General features: G+C 38.4%; 2 protein-coding genes across 3 annotated transcripts in view; both read right to left on the reverse strand.

The window, feature by feature from the left end:
* Nucleotides 1-1,131: 1,131 nt before the first annotated feature.
* Nucleotides 1,132-13,266, reverse strand: igfn1.3 (immunoglobulin like and fibronectin type III domain containing 1, tandem duplicate 3). 2 transcript variants are annotated; one of them, XM_008320839.3, is made up of 24 exons: nucleotides 12,929-13,266; nucleotides 11,161-11,242; nucleotides 10,947-11,069; nucleotides 10,731-10,864; nucleotides 10,350-10,449; nucleotides 10,224-10,265; nucleotides 10,099-10,144; nucleotides 9,841-10,021; nucleotides 9,626-9,739; nucleotides 9,380-9,542; nucleotides 9,027-9,299; nucleotides 8,298-8,927; nucleotides 8,075-8,199; nucleotides 7,854-7,995; nucleotides 7,462-7,755; nucleotides 6,817-7,113; nucleotides 6,395-6,574; nucleotides 6,174-6,302; nucleotides 5,783-6,091; nucleotides 5,616-5,701; nucleotides 5,342-5,534; nucleotides 4,324-4,620; nucleotides 3,607-3,933; nucleotides 1,132-3,521 (listed from the first exon to the last, which is right to left on the reverse strand). In XM_008320839.3, the coding sequence occupies exons 2-24, from the start codon at nucleotides 11,210-11,212 to the stop codon at nucleotides 3,517-3,519; spliced, it is 4,242 nt and encodes a 1,413-aa protein (XP_008319061.1). In that variant the 5' UTR covers nucleotides 11,213-11,242; nucleotides 12,929-13,266; the 3' UTR covers nucleotides 1,132-3,516. The 2 variants fall into 2 exon arrangements, with proteins under 2 accessions (XP_008319061.1, XP_024915792.1); XM_025060024.1 differs by lacking the exon at nucleotides 1,132-3,521 and having other exon boundaries at nucleotides 3,528-3,933.
* A 689-nt stretch (nucleotides 13,267-13,955) lies between these two features.
* Nucleotides 13,956-20,004, reverse strand: part of LOC103386570 (immunoglobulin-like and fibronectin type III domain-containing protein 1) — a 21,360-nt gene continuing 15,311 nt past the window's right edge. Inside the window, exons 16-26 of the mRNA XM_008320898.2 lie at nucleotides 19,987-20,002; nucleotides 19,370-19,663; nucleotides 18,986-19,282; nucleotides 18,072-18,251; nucleotides 17,830-17,958; nucleotides 17,453-17,749; nucleotides 16,282-16,367; nucleotides 16,003-16,195; nucleotides 15,612-15,908; nucleotides 14,481-14,807; nucleotides 13,956-14,384 (exon numbers count right to left, since the gene is read on the reverse strand). Coding sequence (XP_008319120.1) covers nucleotides 14,380-14,384; nucleotides 14,481-14,807; nucleotides 15,612-15,908; nucleotides 16,003-16,195; nucleotides 16,282-16,367; nucleotides 17,453-17,749; nucleotides 17,830-17,958; nucleotides 18,072-18,251; nucleotides 18,986-19,282; nucleotides 19,370-19,663; nucleotides 19,987-20,002 — 2,121 coding nt within the window. The 3' untranslated portion in view covers nucleotides 13,956-14,379. The remainder of the gene's footprint in view (nucleotides 14,385-14,480; nucleotides 14,808-15,611; nucleotides 15,909-16,002; nucleotides 16,196-16,281; nucleotides 16,368-17,452; nucleotides 17,750-17,829; nucleotides 17,959-18,071; nucleotides 18,252-18,985; nucleotides 19,283-19,369; nucleotides 19,664-19,986; nucleotides 20,003-20,004) is intronic.

Raw genomic sequence — 20,004 nt, forward strand, 5'->3', positions numbered from 1 at the left:
TGTTGTGATGACAGCTGAGTATGTTTGTGTTGACATGATTGTGAATTTACAACAAAAAACATTATGTAAAAGTTTTGTTGAACTGGTGACTCCTCTTGACTCTCTTGATTTTATTGGGTTTCTCAGAATAAACTGTGTGAGAGCGTCAGGGAGGGACGACTTAGGAGGGAGGGTCGAACTGTTATTTACAGTGGTAACGAAAACGTTAACATTTGGAATTGGCCTAGTCCAGAGGCACTCAGTTGTTTAGGTTGTTTGGAAAAAGATTAGTGCATTGAAAAAGGAAGAGAATGGTTTGATATTAACTGAGCCAATCAAACTCAAACTAAGTCTTAAAAAAATGTATAATTTGGCCAAAATATTCAGTTACACATTTCTTACATATCAAAATAAAGAATAGCTTTTGCGATAACAAATAAAAGTCTTGATTTAGTCACCTTTTATCAACTAACAATACTTTATATAAGCTATTTTTTTATTCAAATTACCTCAGATGACTCTTGACAACTTTAGCTACAACAGTAGTGATGTAGCTAATGTTAGCTCTAGTGTAGATTGTTAGCTAATGTGTAGCTAATGGTGCAGCTAATGTCTGATTCAAGTCTTAGCCCTGAATATTCATCAAAAATGTATCTTGTTTTTAGTGGTTCACAGGTTGGTTTTGGGGATGATCTGGATGCTTTTCACCGTTGATTTCTTTTACTCGTGTAAGACAAAGCGAGTAGGTGGCAGCAATGCAACCCAATGGACACAGATCTACTGAACAGTGCAACATTGGTGATTTATATGCAGCCTGATTTTTTTTACATGAATTCTGCAAGTGCTCAGATCAAAGGGAATGCTACCTTCCAGTATACCTGCATTTCATAAATTGTTGCTATTCAGTAAGTCAAAGAATGTGCAGTCGATCGAGGACAAGCTATATCCTGCTTTAAATATATATGTAGATGATGTGATTACTGGCGTCCAATGTCTGTGTTCCAATCTCAACACACATCTTCAAATTTTATTTTGACAGCCAGTGAAGGTCACAAGAAGGTCATTACCAGAGTCTTTGATAGAACTTAAAAGTCAAAGGAATTAAATCATACCTGTCTATTTAGATTTATTGCAAAACAGAAAAAGTTATCTCTTATCTCACTTTGCTGGCCATCAAACATTTTCTGCTGCATTCTATTGGAAAGTCCAATGCAGATTCAAAGCTTAACACCTTGGGTGTTTGTGGAAGGTTCAACCCTATTATTAAACATAAACACCATGGCTCATCCCAAACTAATTTAAATGTAAATTTGCCTCAACGGTGCAATTATGATGACACAAGGTGTTTTACATGAGAATACCATCCTTGTTGGCATTTAAACTGTGTGGAAAGAAACACAATAAAAGCACATTGGCAGCCCTCTGACCAAGTTAGTAATTATCTCAGAATATAGATAATTATTATTTCATGAAATGATGCATATGACAGAAGTGCTGCAGGTTTGGTAGCAGAGAATTAGCACTTTAAAAACATTTGCCCACAACGTAGTGAGTTTTATTTACAGTGGGTTTTTTTTTGGATATTATTTAAAACCTCATTTGGTCCAATGTCTTACCACAGCTCAGTGATTGGTTTTGGTAATAACCAAGCTGTGATTGTGTGTTTGTGTCCGTGTGAATATTTTAAAGCAGTGCAATAAAAGTGGATTTGAGCGCAGGGAATATGACTGTTCTCAGGCATGACAAGTAAATATGAGAGGCTTGATGTTCTGGATGGCTTTTACTGAGAGGGGTCACTGAAGTCAGGAGGTTTTGAATTCTACTAATGTGAGACTATCACAAAAGACGCTGGGCTCTCACATTTCAGTGAAATATATTTGATAATACAAAAGCTGACTTATAAACATGTATATATTACTGTGTATATACAGTATGTATGTATATATCATTGCAATTAAAGATTTTTTTTTTTCAAATAAAGAAAACGTTCCCCGTAAGCCTCTAACAATAACCACGTAACACATGACTACAAGTTATCGTAATGCTATCAGAATGTTGTTGGTGGGTTTTAAATGTCAAAGCCTAGCACGTCAACTTCCCAGTGAGGCCCCCTGTACAATGGGTAATATTTGTGTCTCCGGTCTTTACACCCTGAGAGGTGAAGTTGTGAGGTTGTCTTGAGTCATGCACATGGAATTGCATCAGTTAGGACTTCCAATATTAGTCTTGCAAATTCTCTCAAGAGGTGCAAACACATGTTTGCAGTAAAAGACAAATTTGAACCCATGTGACAAACTGCGAAGCATGACATGTCCATGTGGAGTAATAATATAGAAGTTACAATAACGGCCTTACACTTGTGTTAGTGCTGCTGCATTTGGATAAAAACTCAAAACTCAACACATATGTATACATCTCTAAATTCATCTTCATTCATCAATGGTTTGTTAAAATCCCATTAAGTGATCAAGTAAGACAAGAGATGAGGCATTAAAATGAACAAATGTGTTCTTGATTATCGTCTGGTTAGCACCATGGAGTCCTGGAACCATTCATCTACTGGACAATCCCCTGCATGATCATCTGTTTGACTCTTACTTATTTCTATGGAAATGTTTATTAAACTGCCATAGTCTGACTTAAGGCCATCTCATTTATTCAATAAAGATGAACAAAATTTGCTCAGTTTAACTCAAACTCGACTATTGTGAACAATCTGACACAAGAGAGAGATTCCGCCAAATTGAACATTTTGTCTACTTTTAATCAAGTGTTTTTATTGAAATGTTTATTAATAACAAAATATTCAAACAATAAAATGTGAAACCATAAACTTGGTCTAAAGTGTGTTTTCAAAACAGTTCACTAGTTTTTAATGTATACTTAATAAATATTTTCAAACCCCTAACAACTAAAAATGTAAAGAAACAATATTCGATTTTTATTGGCCACTAGAGGTGCATGCTTTGTCTGATGCTCTCTTTTACTGGTAATGAGGACTTTTCTGGTTGGAAATGTTTACTAAGAGGAAATAAATCCAGTAGGTGGCAGCAATACAACTGGAAGACTGCAGAGCTGCTGTATAAAAACCAAAGAATTACATATTAATTAGAGATGTGTTTATAGCAACCCTGGGAGTAAAGGAGGGGGGTTGCATGTACTGTATGGTAAATCTCTGCATTGTCAAACCTGAGGACACATAAATGCAATTTTTTTTGTTTTGTTTTTTAGAAAAACACAAACAAAACCCTAACGCTACATTACAAAAGTTAATAAATACTGTAGGTGTATTTTTGTGCAAGATTCATTATCACGGTGTGAGATTAACGGTACAACAGCTAAAACATCCTGAAACAGTCAAAATTTCTTCAAACATTGACACGTTGTTAATTGTTTTTCTTCTGTAACTTTCTCTCTTTGTCGCAGTTTGTGTTTTAACACATTTTGTAGAAAAACACAAAAAACAAGCAGTTGACAAAAGGGTTCAGTTAGGTGATATTTTCTGTTCCATCTGTTTTTCTTCAGTTTTTCTGCCTCTTACTCTGCAGTGGGAGAAAAAGTAAAAAAAAAATCAAACACTTGAAGCCAGATCAAACAGAAGTTACACCTCAGTGATTTGTTCTTCACCTTTAACCACAAGTTTAGTCGAACACTCCACTCGGCCGTGAAGGTTTTCTGCTATGACTGTATAGTCTCCACTGTCCTTTGGCCCCACTTTGAGTATGACCATGGAGCAGACCCCACATGTGTTAGTGATGTAGTAGTTGGTGTTGGTGTTCAGGCTAATGCTGTTTTTGTACCAGGTCACATAGGGTTTGGGGTTCCCCGTCACTGCACAACTCATGTAGCACTCGTAGCTCTCTGGACTGGTGCGTGTCTTGAGAGGAACCAAAAATGAAGGAGCCATCTCAAAGTTACAGCCTTTGGAGGGGGGCATATCCAGGCAAAACTGTTCTGGAAAAGACAAGATACAAAAATAATAAAATGAAATAAATAATATAATGTTACATTCCATAAATTTAAAGTGAGGAAACAAAATCCTGACTAACTCAACAGTACACAGTATTAAAGCTTCTTATTTAAAATAGTTACTTAGTTTACTTACTGTACATATGTGATTACTCAATAATTCACTCATTAATTTATTTACTAAAATGCTTTACCTTTTTACTTATATACTTATATCACCTTCTTACATGCAGCAGTTAATAAGAAATAAAAATCCTAAGCTCTATTTCTAACAAAGTTTCATAAAAGTTTCTTGTCTAACATTTTCAGTAGCTGCTAATGACAGTTGTTGAAGTATTCATCCTGTCTGTCTGCCGCCAATGTTAATAAACCTGCCTTTCTCTCTCTTAATTTCCCAGACCGGTGATTCTGAGGGTTTGGAAACGCCCATGTCATTCTTGGCATAGACTCGGAACTTGTACTGCCTTCCAGCCATGATGTTGATGGCAGTAAATTTGTTGTTGAAGAGATGGTCAGCCACGACTTGCCACGTGCGCTTTACGGAGTCTCGCTTTGTGATCATGTAGTGGAGTCTGTCGTCTTTTTTCTCATCGGGAGAAGGAACCCAGGAGACGGTCACTGTTCCTGACACGATTTCGTCCAGCTCCATGGGGCCTGGAGGCTTGGGGTCATCTAGGCACAGGTAGGAGTCCAGTTTTAATGAATTGTAACTTGAAGTGCACTTGGACTGCTGCCGTTGCTGAGGCAATAGTCACGCAAAGTTAAGTTGAGCATTTTGGCTCTAACTGTTTTTTTTTGAGGGGCCTGAAATTGAAACCGATGTTAGAATGGTACTGAGTATCATTTGAGCCATCCCTAATTTCAATGAATGAAAGTTTGTTCAAGGTAAGACAGCAGATTAACCAGGTTTTACCCTGTGTACATTTTGCAACGTTGTCATGTCGCTTTTTAATTATTGCCCCCACTGCTTCAGAATCTAATGTCTGTCAAACAATGTCTGATGTTATTTGGTTCATAAGTTCAATACCTCAAAAGGTTCAAGTTCTTAGTCATCGACTATTCCTACTGAGCTCAGCTTCATTTCTGTAATGGTGCTGTCAGGTTGAAGCCCAGCATGTTCTTTGTCAATGTGTGGACTGTGGAAAACATAATATATGAACTAAGACAGGATCATGTTTTGAAACTCCCAACAATTCCCATCTGGTGGGAGTGTAACCCCACGTCAACATCTTCCTCTCTCTTTGTGGAACCCAATGAATATAAATACATTTCTTATCCTTAAAATAGACACAATTTAACTGTTTTGTGTCGAAGCATATTATATGATTTTTTTTTTCAAATATTTTTATTCTATATATCCATCTGTTTAGAATAAAGATATTACAGAACCTACCTGTGAATCTCATCTCCACACTGGAGGTTTCCTGGCCCACTAGGTTTTTCACAATGATGGTGTAGATCCCTGTGTCGTGACGTTCTGATGAAGGGATCATTAATTGTGAGGACGTGTCTGTGTTGCTGACTGTCACATACTTAGGTAAAGGCATGCTATCCTTCATCCATGTGATTGTTGGTACAGGAGAGGCCTATACAAAAACACAAATACACATCTGTGTCATGATAAAGATTCATATGGCATCATTGTTCTGCTTGTTCTTATTCAAGACCTTGAAGTTAAAGGTGAGTCGAGCAGCACTTCCAGCTTTCATCACCATAAAGTTGTTGATGTTTTTGTCGGTGAATTCTGGTCTCACTGTAAAAAAAATAAAAAAAGAGGAAAATGAAGAAAAAGCCAATTTAAAGAAATAAAAAATTAATAATTTCAAATACTTGCCTGGAGGAGGCATTGCAATTATATAGTTGTCCAACTCTTGAGGCTCACTGTCTCCGCCCTCATTGGTGGCTACAACTCTTACCCAGTACATAGCCATAGACTTCAGACCCATGATAGTATAAGAGCACATGATGATTGGGTTGGAGTTACAGCGCCCCCATTCAGGGTTTTCTGCAGGTCTGAGTTCAATGAAGTATCCTTTTGCCTCATCTTGGACTCCTTCTTCTTCGGTGGGTTTGGTCCAGCCAAGTGATAAGGTGGTGTAGGTGGAGTCTGTTACCCTCAGATCAATGACTTTACCGGGAGGCTCTGAACAGTTACAGAAAGGTTGTGTTTAAGGAACTCGTCCAAGAATCGAAAAGAACAAATCTAAATTTGTCTGGATATTTACTCTTTGGGTCTCTGGCGAATACAAACTCAGAGGGTGGACTGGGTTCTCCAACACCAGAGATGTTGATGGCTGATACTCGAAACTCATACTCAATGCCTTCAACCACATCTTTGACTGCATACTTTTTATCTGTTGGCAAGTACAAGGCAGACTGTGAAGAACGAAATACTGAACATGTATTTATACAGTAGGCAGTACTTGACAGAATTATTGCACTACACCTTTGACGGGCTCCTCAGGCGGGTTGATGAGGCTCCACAAATTACTGCCATTTTTACGTTTCTCCACATTATATCCTAGAAGGTTGGTTCCTCCGGTGTTAGTGGGTGCAGTCCAGGCCAGGTTGATGCAATCTTTGAAAGCGCTGACGATTTTAGGTGTTGATGGAGGTCCAGGGTAAGCTACAGAGAGGACAATGGGAGAAAATTGAAGTAATTTAAATACAATAAAATTGGACAAAAATAGAATTTTGTTTGAAGACGAAAAGAAATATTTTTTTTCCGACCTAACCTCAGTTTGACTTATATGTTAGGAATATGACGTTAGTCATATCTCTAAAGTCCAAATTCAGTCAAATTAGAATTCTGACTTCAGTCACACATTTGACTTTATTTTCTTCTGGAGCTGAACCTGTGACCCCTACCCTTTGTCCCTGCCTGGATGTCATCTGTCTCCATCATTCCACTGGTTCCTTGTTCGGTTTCAGCCCAGATGTGGTAGCAGTATTTTCTACCATGGTCCACATCTGTGTCCCTGTATTTAGGCTCTGGGCCGATCTTGCCCAGCTTCTTCCAGCTGTTTCTGCCAATCTGCTGACGTTCCAGGATGAAGTCCGTGATCGGAGAACCTCCATTGTCTTTGGGGAGCCTCCATTTGAACTCAATGCAGGTTGATGAACTTTCAATGATGTCCACAGGGCCCAGGGGTGCTGTTGGTTTATCTATTGGGTAGAAGAGAACTGCTCATGTCAATGCCGTGTATTTTGTCTAGGATAATCAAAATGTGAGGCATGCCACCACTGGAGGTGCCAGAGCCACTTAGAAGGTGCTATAAAAGGAAAGAGAAGAGCAAGTGCCTTAAAACATCTGATATTTTCAATTCAAATGTGAACAATTGGATGGTTTTCTGGCGTGTAACTGTAAATAATAATTATTTACAGTAAAGACGAATAAGAACAGAATATTTTTGTTAATTTTTCCAATTTGAACATTGATATAACAACAGTTATTTTGAAATCCCCGGCTTGGACACATCATGACATGCAGCCATAAAAATGAAGGCCACAAACCTAGAACAACCATTTGAGTGATGGCCTCTGCTGTTCCGCATTCATTTTTCACTTTAACCTTGATCTCCCCCGAAATTCTGCGTTGGCACTTGGTAAGCAGCAGGCGACTGTGTGTGGAGGATCTTTCAATCTTGATGTGTGTGTCCTCCAGCAGCTCTTCTCCATCGTTGTACCACTGGATCTTCATTGGTTCCCGGCCAACAAATGACACCTTAAAGGCAGCCTCTTTCCCAGTTTTGATAACCACAGGTTTAACAAACGCGGCTAAGTCATCGGCATCTATTCTTGGAGGATCTGAAGAACAAAGAAACACACAAATTTTCCTCCTCTTTTCAAAGTGATTGTCCTTATTGTTGGCTTGAATGCAGCCATTCATGCTCTTATTTCTGTACCTTCTACATTCAGCACGGCCTCTGTTTTGCGACCGTCAGCTTCACATTTGTACTTTCCCGCGTCGTCTTCTGTGCAGTTTTTGATGATAAGTTTGCGATAAGTTCCGTCTTTGACAATACAGATGTTCTCTGCAGCCGCTATCTGACTTCCACACAGAATATGTGTCTTAATCTATCAGAAGAACAACTCTCCACATCATTAAATGCTACATTTTCTTCACCTCTTTTCCATCCTTGTACCAGACGCCGTCACACTCCTCACTGCTCAGTCTGCAGACCAACTCTGCATCTGTGCCAATGATGGCTGACACATCTGAAAGTCCACTGGTGAAGAATACTCCAGGGTCTAGAGAGGAAACACAGTCATGTTCAACTTAAATACACTATATATATATATATATGTATATATATATATATATAAAGATGTGTTCTCATGCATCTCACCAATAACTGTTTCAGGGACAAGAGGCCCCGCCCTCACTCTCTTTTTTTTATCTTCAACAGGTGCCTCTTCTTCAGTATCAGCAACTTTAGCTGCAGCCTCCACCTCATTGTCTTGTTTTGGGTCTTGTCCTTTAACTTCTTCTTTCTCCATTGAACCTTCTCCGTCTTTGAGATTGTCTACAACTACACCATTTTCTTCTTCTTCTTCTTCTTCTTCTTCCTCTTCTTCAACATCTTCGTCTTCTACCTCTTCTTCTTCCACCTCCTTTTCTTCACCCTCTGCAGCGACCGCCTCTGCACCTTCTCCACCTTCTGCCTTGGCCTTGGCCTTTGCCTTTTCTTTGACCTTTTCACCATCTTTCTCCTTAGTCTTTGCCTTGCCTTTAGCCTTGGCTTTTGTCTTGGCTTTTGGTTTCGCTTTAGCTTCACCCTCTGGTTTAACTTTGGCCTCAGCCTCCTCCTTTGCTGCTGCAGCAGCTTCTGCTGCAAGTTTTGCAGCCAACTCATTCCTCTCTTTCTTTATCTTTTCATTTTGTTCCTGAGCGATCTTCAGCAAATCAGGATTACCACCTCCGGCACGAGTGGTTTTCCGAGGTTTCTTCTTTCCTTGCATGCTGGGGTCATTGTCAGCTGGGAAAACAATATATGTAGAACATGATTGTATTTCTTAGAGAACATGTTATTGTCGTACTAAGTACCTCCTACTTTACTTTTTTTCTGTATCAGTACCTTCTACTATAAGCCAGGCACTGCTGGATGCCATTCCAGCTATGGCTGCATAGATTCCTTTGTCCAATGGCAGACAGTCCTTTACCACCAGGGTATGAACCAACATGTCATCTGACACAAGGATGTCGTATTTTTCTCCCTGCTCTAGTGAGACATTTTTCCCCTTCCAAGTGATCTTTTTTATAGGCTGTGAGACGACGCACTCAAACACGGCATCCTCTCGTTCTTCTGCCTTGACGTCTTGTAGCTTTACCAAGAATTCCACAGGAGGAACTAAACAAAACACAGAAAAACGCCTTTTAAAATTTTGTATTCACCACCACAGCTAAAACAGTATGCATGCAGAACCTCACGTTTCAAGTCAGTGGAGAAGATGTTCACTCCATCAACCATCACTTGGTATAATCCAGCATCCCCCGGGTCGATACCATTGATGCTAAACACAAACTTTTTCCCGACTTGCTTAAGGCCATGTTTTACCTCGGCATCGGCATCAAAAGGAATCATCACTCCGTCCTGTTCAAACAGATGTTGTCAACAGGGTGACTGGAATATTCATGAGACACAATAACATCTGCATGCATTGTGCAGCCATTTACCTTATATAAAAATATTTTACTGGTAGGATCTTTGAGAGACATTTCAAGTTCAAACTCTGCTCCACCTGAAGCATTCAGCTCAATGGGCTTCAAGTTGGACAGTTTTTCCACCACCTGCAGTCATTTGAATTGAAAAAATATGTAAATATTTGGCGTTTATCTTCAAAAATTGTTGCCTTTTGTCTGAATTCAAATGCACCTCAAACGTTCTGTACCTTTTCCTGCTCCTGTTCCCTCTCAATCTTCTTTTCTTTCAATTTCTTCAACATCCAGCGGAAGTCTGTGACTCCATAAAGTGTACATATGCTCTCATAGTCTTTTTTGTCTGCACTCATCAGCAAATCCCAAAACTTGTCGTCAATTTCCAATTTTGTCTCTTTTGACTCGGTGTCCGCACTTTGACATGCAAAGGAAACTGATTATTTTCCGACCAACAAATGACAATCACACAAAAGTTGACAGAAACCACTTACATATTTTTTAATGCTTTTTTGAAATCTTCTGGAATCTCTCTGATCGCTGCAACACAGGGAACAGTGATCTATTTAATAAGACACTTGATTATCAGTGAAATGTTATGCATGAACTCTGTTGATACCTGTTCTTGACTGCTGCAGAGCTTGGTTCTTCTTAAAGCCGACTGAAATAAAAATGTCGATCTTAAGCTTTTGTTTAGTTTTACATATGCAGTGTGCAGTACTCTGAGTACTAATAAGTTACTTACCTTCAATTACATTAAGGACAGCAGTTACTGTGGCTTTCCCGTATTCATTCTCCGCATAGCACTTGTATGTGTCGGCCTGATCCACAGATACATCTGGAATCTTTTGGTAAATGCGACATCATTATGAATATCAACATCCATATCAATACCGCATTACATTTACCGATACCTTAACCATATACACCTGATATATAACATTCAATGCAACATCATTATCATCATCACCTCCAACATCACCACTTTTTGTTATTGTTATGATGTAATGATGACCAAAATGAGGTTCAAATTTTGACTGGCGAGTCAGAATTGGTTTATTATTATTTTTATTATTATTGTTGTTGTTGTTGCTGAAAGGCTGGCTAGTTTATTGCGACAACTCACCTGCAGCTGGTGTTCACCGGAACTTTTGTCATAGAGAACTTTGAACTTTTCGTCAATTTCTCCAGCATTTCTCAGCCAGGTGACTTTTGGCTCTGGTCTGCCAACAAGGACGGCTCTGAAAATTGCCAGTTTACCTAAGGACAGGGCAACAAAACAGGCTACATTAGCAACGAAACAATCAGAGCTGGATGGACTTGAGAAAAATACGGTGTATACCTTCCTGGATTGTCAGAGCGATGGGTTTGCGGGTGAAGTCTGGAGTGCTGGAGCCTTGAGGGATCTCCTCCACATACTGGGTGATCATGACTCCGGGCACACGTGACCTCCTTTTTATTCTCACTGAGAATTTTCCCATGACAGATTATTAGTGTTTGTTATTGGCTAAAATACACAAATGTAGAAAGTGTTCAAACCTGGTCTTTCTACTTACCCTGCCCTGGAGCTGTAGGCTCCTCCTCCTTAGCTCTGCGTATCTTAAACATCTTGAACACAACTCCTCTGTCTATGCAGAACTAAACACCACCAAAAGACAGATTACATTAGGACTGGACGTCCTGCAGCAATAATAAATGATTTTACTGTGATCTGGAGCTGTTTGACGATTGACAGTTATTAACAGATATATAAACCGGATTCTGTCTGTGAGTCTGTGAGTGAAGGTGTTTTTTTCTTTGCAGATGTTAAAAGACGTGAATGTAGGGATTTAGACAGTGTTGTTGTGAATGGTGTTAATAACTATCACTGTGTGATGAAAGGGAGAGAGAGAGGGAGAGCAGAAATAGAATGTGACATGATTTATTTATTCCATGTGTCAGACATGTTATTATGGGCAGCTACATTTTAGAAATCTGAGAAATACATTATTTTAGGAAAGAGGTTGCAGGCTGTGTGACATAGTAATTCTATCTTCACTATCTGAGTTACTATTCATGAGATCCCACATAGTTGACATTCCTAGACTGGCGCTCACGATCAAAGATCATACTTTTTTTTTTTTTTGTTGCTATTTTGAAATCTTTATTTGAACCTTATTGAAACATAATATGTTAATATTAAAGCTGATAAAAGGATTTTTTAAATAACATACTGTATCTGATTCGATCATTCAAACTTCAGCTTGAATATAAAAACGATTTGAAATTAAATATAAAAATGAATAACAAAAAAAAAAGATTGTAACTAGCAGTTGAGGTAATAATAATAATACTGATATTTGAGATGCAAATTATTTTTTGTTCATGCTTTGGTCTATGGTGGCCTTATATTAACATTTCATTTCAAGTTAAAATATCCTGTTTCTTATAAATATTTGACAATAAATATATTTGATAAATATCTTCGCTCAATCTCTGTATTTTAACTTCATCACATTAATAATAAATTAATGAATCACATTATTTGTTTTTATTATTCAGATTTTCATCTTTTAATTACACACTTACTGCCAGCTCACTCACTCATCACTCCGCCTATTAAAATGTTCCTTTCATATCCTTTTATATCCATAGAAACAATGTCATCATTTAAAAACTAATTAAAATTTAAAGCTATTATTATTTAATGAATAATGAAGTTGATGACTTCAATATAAAAGTAATTTGAAGTTAAAAAGCCTAAAAAAAGCTGTAACATTTCCATAAACTGTTCCTCAGGACCAGAGAAAATATGGCTTGAAACACTCGGTACATGAACATGTGAAAACTGTTTCTAGTATAAGCATAAAGTATACTTTATACAATACTTCTAGTATAAGTATTCTATAAAGTATTCTGTAAATTATATATTTTTGTTAGAGAACAATATTGCCATTATTATATTTTATATAATATAGACAATATATCATTATTATACGTTCATAAATGTCCAATCATCTTGATTTTAATTATATTGTTTTATAATAGGAGCGTAGCAAAAGCTGCTTGACAATGTTCTTTTAAGTAATGACTCATGTATTTCAGATATTTCCAAGCAATAAATGGAAATGTATAGAATTATTAGTTTAATAACATTTGTATAGAATACTTTATGCTGTAAACGTTATTATAAAAGACACACAATAACAGGTCGTTATTAGATCCTACCGACAGTTAATTAACATGCAACCTGCTGCTAATTGCATATTCATAGCATATGTTTACGTGCTGTGTCCTGTGTCATTGATCATAATGAATTTTGAACGACTAATTTCATGTACTTACTGAGTAACTAAGTCTCCTCTCAGTTGTCTGTTGCCAGCCAGCTTCTTGATGATTCTTGAATGTGGTCTCTGCCTTTTGAGAGGCAATAAAGCCTTTCGCCCACTCACAGCAGCTTAACCTACTTTTTCATTGGGGCTCCTGGGGATAGATTTACTGACATGCACTTTGGCCCTAAAATGCCATAGGTTTGAAACGGGGACACCAGTGGTTATGCAGCTCTGAAGGTTTCTGATCCCACCTCTTTCCCAAGTGGAATTCAAGCTTTGGTGCTGCAGCAGGGTGCTTTTGGCATCACTAAACAAAAAGGGGAAGTGTCACGGGATGTGACCAAAATGATTCGAAGCTCGAAGCTGCAGCATCATTAACCTAATTACACAGGGAGGCTGTGTGGTTTACTTCCAGCATCTGAAAAGAGGTGAGCATCAGGACGATTTTTTTAAATTGAATTAAAGTCACATGACAGCTGAAAGGTTTACTATAATAAAATGTAAATTAATAATCTGTGAATAAAATGTGACTCAAATGCATATACATACACACACATATATATATATGTATGTATATTTATATTTATGTTTACTAATCTGTAAGTGAGCATATGTCTTGTAGTGTTGTAAGGTGTACTTATACTTGACACTGAGAGGTGTCATCCCACCCTGCTCTGACATGTTTGTTACCCCAGGGTGCAACTGTTGACCCATGTCGTCTTCAGTGACGCTAAACTTGGACCGATGTCTGACCCAACAAAAATGCCCAGAGAGGTAATACAAGAAGTTTGAACATAAATTACACACATAAACCAAAATGGAGGAGAACAAGTGTAATGAGACCTGAGGGACTTCTGTAGATGTGTGTATTAAATGTTAAGTATTTGAACAAATAGTGAAATATTTTCTTTGAAAAATAGTTTTATCATTAATCAAAATAATTATTAATAATTGAGTCCTAATTCCTACATACATATTTTTTATTATTTAAATGTATTTGTGTGATCAAAAGGTGATTAACATGGAAGACAACAGACCAGAGAAATGTAATTCATTTATTTAAAATGGCACACATTGTGTGATAAAATATAGCACTTTGATTTCAATAATGTTTCTTTAATTTTGGTGAAAGGGAAGTTCCACAATCAGGGAAAATTATAAATGCACTGCCGTCAGGGTCCACATGAAAAGATCAGTGACTTAAAGTATGTGGGCGGAGCCACAATAGCTCCAGTAAGTCACTACTACTACCACTGTCAATACATAATTCAATATATCATTTATTTTTATGTTCTATTGAAACAAGTGTATTTCTTTCCATCATGCTGAATTTTACTGATTAAATAAAACACATATTCAACTTTTTTGCACAGTGGAAATAAGTTGCTGTTTGTTAACCTACTGTGTTGCACAAATCAAAGTCAGTGTTTAGCATTGAAGTCGTTTCTTCTCCAGTTTGGTGATTTATTCTGAAAAGATGACAGAGATGGTAATTAGTGTCACATGACAAATGATATGTCACAATTATCCACAGTGGAGTACTTGTCTGTACATAGTACATGTACCTCTGACTGTCAGTTTAGTAGAACACTCTGCTCTCCCCATGGAGTTCTCCGCCACCACCTTATACTCCCCGGTGTCCTTGGAGCCGACCCTGAGTATGAGCATGGAGCACACTCCGTAGGTGTTGGAGATGTAATAATTGGTGTTGGTATTCAGACTGATATTGTTGCGCAGCCATGTCACGTGAGGCGTGGGGTCTCCTTTTACAGCGCAGCTCATGTAGCACTCGTAGCCCTCAGGAGCCGTGTGCAGTTTGAGTGGCACCAGGAACTTTGGAGGACACTGCAGGTCACAGCTCTTGGCTTCCGCCACCTTGACAGTGAACTTTTCTAAAACACCCACAGAATAAAATTACATCTAATGTATTTATGGACTCATTGGATATTAGCAATATATCTGTATTAAATTGGCTGTTGCAGTTCAGATTTGTCACGTGCACGGCGTAAAATGTACTTGTGTTGTGGTTTTATTTTACAAGCTCCAGCTGTTTGTTTTATTAACAAGACCTTTGTTACAATGACTGAGACTGAGGCAGATTAAAGAAACATGCTTTTTTCCTTCTTTTTTTCTATTTTTCAAAAACACTTTCCATAAAGTTTTTTTTTCTAAGTAAAAAAATGTGAGAAGTAGTGGAGCCTTGGTGCAACACACAATTGCACAACAAGACATTCAAATGATTCTATGGGCTCACCAAATATTCATAATATTCATTCATTTTCTAAAATGATTCAGATTCAGATTTGTTGGTTTGATAATGTATGCCCGATAATTCCACTGTCCATCGTCCATTATCTTTGCTGTTACACAATCGATACACATTGTTATTTACACACCTTGTGGAAAGGTTTTATTTCACTGACACACCACAATCTTAAAATACGATCTGTGGAAGCATAAGGATTAATCATGATTAATCAATTAATCAAAATAAACCAGTGTCTAATTTCCCATGTGCCACTTGGGATAGGGCCGCTGTATCCTTCACACAGACGAATAACTCATGAAACGAAACTGAAGTTTAGGAACAATAACATTTTTAAAAAAGTAATTTGCAGATGGCAGAATTTAGAGAACAAAACTTCTCTTTCTCATCATCGAAGTCCCTTTACCCTGCCCTCATCTTCAGTACCTACCTTTTTTGGCAGTAATCAGCCATTTTGGTGATTCCACTGGTTTGGAGCAGCCCATGTCGTTCTTGGCATAGACCCTGAACTTGTATTCACGACCTGGCATGATGTTGCAGACAGTGAACCGGTTGTTGAAAATGCGATCTCCAATGGTGTGCCATGCTCTTTTGACCGAGTCCCGTTTGGTCACCATGTAGTGGAGCCTGTCATCACGCTTCTCATCTGGAGATGGTGCCCATGAAAGGGTCACTGTTCCGGGCACATTTTCGTCAAGGTCCAGTGAACCTGGTGGCTTGGGCTCATCTAGAATTAAAAAAAAATGAAACCATGTTTTTAGCTTTGGATTTTCTAGATAAATGGTTAGGTAAATGTACTTGGTCTTCCAAACAGACTTCACCTGTGACCCTTATTTCAACACTGAATGTATCCTGACCCACAATGTTCTTTACGATGATTGTGTAGATGCCTGTGTCTGTGCGCTCAGCAGAAGCAAGCAGAAGCTGGGAAGTGCCCTCTGCGTTACTGATGGTCACCTTTTTAGACACAGGTGATCCGTCTTTCAGCCAGATGACTTCAGGCCAGGGGGAGGCCTGAGAGGAAAGTTCCACAAATCAAAGTCAGCCCAATGTAAACTGTGGACTTTGGCCAAAGAATTCTTACAAATTTGCTGACTTACCTCAAAGTTAATGTTGAAGCGTGCAGAGTGTCCTGCTCTCACCACCATGAAACTCTTGATTTTTGCATCTGTAAATCTGGGCCTCACTGAGGAGAAATTAATAGAATAGAATGTTTGTTTTTTGTTTTTTTTGTTGCCTGACAAAAAAACCCATAATGATTACAGTAGCCTTTTTTGTGACTATTTCAGTTTTTGCTGTTTTGTTGTTGTTGTTGTTGTTGTTGTTTATCTTCAACTGTCAGTGTGATAACCACACTGACAGTAATTATTCTGCTTCTTCAGCTGCTGCCTGTAGGGGGCAGCATATTACCTGCTTCTATCTCATTCTAGAACCGCTATCATCATGTCCTGTCCACAGATGGACTCTGGGGCTCTCCACCGTTGGCAGCTCCATCTTTAGTCCATTATATCTGCTGTCTCTTCAGCCTCAGCTTCCCCTCAGATCTGCTCTTTTCTGATCCTGTCTGTCTTTTTTCATTACTCTAATAATTTCAGCATCTTGATTTCAGAAATCTCTAGTTCAGCCTCTTTTTCACTTGAATCTTTCCAAACCTGGAGTATAATAATCCAATTATGGATATTTATAAGCAAAGTAGGACAATGGCCATGATTAATCATTGATAAGAAAAATAAATCAACATTTCTAAACATGACAACTTTGTGTCTCTGTACTGCAGGTGTTTTACACTAGCTGTTATTATCAACAAAGCCAATATATTGGAAATATTGAATATATAAACGTGTATTTTTTCTCTGTTCCTTTTTAATAGATAGTTCGTGTCCTTCATTTCAGAAGTTTTACCAGTTAATTAGAACTTGATACATCAATTTGAAGTTGATTTATTAATACTGATAACCCGAATGCAACATTCACTTCATCGTTCACATATTGATACTTAGCATATGCATACAGTGGATGAATACTCTAAATAATATTATACCATGTATGTATATTTCTTCATATTATTATTATTATTTTTATTACAGCTCTTATATATGTGCCACGCTCATCATTCATAGTAAAAAATATCTCCAAACTACTGTACAGTGAATCAGTTCATGTACTACACCGATGAAAACCGGCCTTTAATTGTCAGTTGTTTCAGCAGCTAAACTATACTTTTGATATTAGTATTCACTGGTGATAATTGGTTGAAATAATAATTCTTACCAGGGGGCGGCATCACCAGGATGTAATTATCGAGCTCCTGAGGCGGCCCGTCTCCTCCATCATTAGTAGCCAGCACTCTCACCCAGTACATGCCCAGTGACTTCAGGCCCTTCACTGTGTAGCAGTTCATGGTGATTGCATTGTTATTGCAGCGATCCCACACTGTGTTTTCTGCAGGTCTGACTTCCACGAAATATCCCTTGGTTTCATCTTCAACCCCGTAAATCACCTTGGGTTTGTTCCAGGAAAGGGAGGTGGAATCTGTCACTTTCAAATCCAGGACTTTTCCTGGAGGCTCTGCATCACACAATTCAAAGTGAGTTGTGAGATTTGTGGTAGGCTCTGCTTTAAGGATAGTTAGATTTTTTTCCACCTACTCTTAGGGTCCCTGGCGTAGACATGTTCAGATGGAGTACTGGGTTCTCCAGCTCCGGAGTTGTTGATGGCTGACACACGGAATTCATAAACCATCCCGTCAATCACGTCTTTAACGGCAAATGTCTTAGCTGTGTGTAGAAAATGTGCAGGAATACATTTCATCACATGATGTTTATGTCAAACATGGAGGACAGAAGTCCATCAAATCACACTGAAAAAAGTGTTTAAAGAGAATAGGAACCTCTGATCATCTCATTGGGTGGATTGACTTGACTCCACAAGTTGCTGCCCTTCTTGCGTTTCTCAAGGTTGTATCCCAGAATTTCAGTTCCTCCAGTGTCAGAAGGGGGGAGCCAGGAGACGGTGATGCACTCCTTGGATGCACTGACAATCTTTGGTGCTGATGGAGGACCAGGGTAGGCTGTAGAAAATAAAAATAATGTATTTGTATTTGTAATTTTCCGTTGGACCAAAAATAATCACGAAGTTTGAAAAATGCACTCTCTCATTCATCTGAACAGGCTTGCCTCTGGCCCTTGCCCCTTATCTTTGCAAATGGCAAACAGGCGAGTCAGTCTTATTGGATGTTAGAACTCAACTTTTTTTTTTACTTTCGCTGCAAACCAACTTTTTATCTCCTGTTATTTTTATACGTATACATTGTGAAGCCAGTTTTACTTCACTTACACTCAACTAGACTGAAAAACCTTTTAAACCCTAAAATTCATGCTTGTGATGGCCAACCTTTCCAACTTTGTGCCTTTTTTTGTCCTCCTACTGCTAAATACACCTTTGAAAACCCTAGCAGTGCAATTGTACTAATACAATATCAGTGTTTTTATAAGAATCACACTCGTTCAAAGCTCAGCTCAGTTAAGCTAACTAACCATCACCCTGGCCCTGATTCTTCTTCTCAGAGGTTTGGCTGTGGATCAGATTGATTTTTATCTGAAAATATTCTTTGTCACTTAAGACAGAAAAGGTAGAAATATCCAAATGGTGCAGCATCCCTGTGGCCAGTGCTTTTGGTGCGGAAATACTTGAGTATATTGAAAGTTTCTTTTTTATGAATAAAATAAACTAGGTAGGATTAGTGATTGGTCAAGACAATTTTGCAAAAATGTCAGTGTAATAAATTAACAGCAAAGAGTGCACCTTTAGTCCCAGCTTGTATATCCTCGGTCTCCATCATTTCACTGGTGCCCATCTCGGTCTCCACTCTGATGCGATAACAGTACCTTTTGCCGTGGTCTACGTCGCTGTCTTTATATTTCGTCACCGGACCAATCGGGCCAACCTTCTTCCAGGTGTTGCGGCCGATCTGCTGTCGTTCAAGCAAATAATTATCAATCTTGCAGCCACCACTGTCCTTCGGTGGTCTCCACTTGAATTCCACTGTACTAGAGGAGGCTTCAACGATCTCCAGAGGTCCCAGAGGAGGAGTAGGTTTATCTGTCAGAAAATAAAATTGAATAGTGTTGATCCTGCCCTGATGCATTAGGAATGGCAATAGTTGCAGCTAGTTCCTCTTTGGCATACCCAGAACAATGAGCTGGCTGAAGGCCTCCACAGTTCCAAAGTCGTTTTTGAATTTTATCTTGACTTCACCGCTGTCTTTGCGCTGCAGCTTGAACAGAAGCAGACGACTGCACCCCTCTGTGTTCTCTATCTTGATATTTGAGTCCTCTGAAAGCTCTTCACCCTCAAGGTACCACTGAACTTTAATGGGTTCTCGTCCCGTGTAATGTAATTTGAAGGTAGCTTTATGTCCTTTCTTCACAGTTATGGGAGTTTTAAAGCCTGCCACTTCCTCGGCGTCACATCTGGGTGGATCTAAAATGACACCACAGAGATTTAAGAGAGTCGTCCATGGCTCCTACAAATTAAAAAAAGAGCTGCAGACAACTATGTTAGTAATTAATAAATAGTCATTTGATCCATGAGAATTGTGGAAAACCTCAGCGGAGTGGTAATGTTCCTGAACGTTTCACTTTTGAGAACAAACTTATTCATATTTGAAAAAAAAAAAACAACAACAACAAGTTTAGGAATGTTGATTTATCTAAATTAGTTATCAGTACTCATTATTCATTTTTTAATGAATTTATAACAACTCACATCAAAGAGATCGAGCACATATTCTTTTGTTTGATTACCTTCAACAATGACCATGG

This window comes from Cynoglossus semilaevis, chromosome 11 (assembly GCF_000523025.1).
Source record: "Cynoglossus semilaevis isolate Cse_v1.0 chromosome 11, Cse_v1.0, whole genome shotgun sequence".
NCBI classification, from domain to species: Eukaryota; Metazoa; Chordata; class Actinopteri; order Pleuronectiformes; family Cynoglossidae; genus Cynoglossus; species Cynoglossus semilaevis.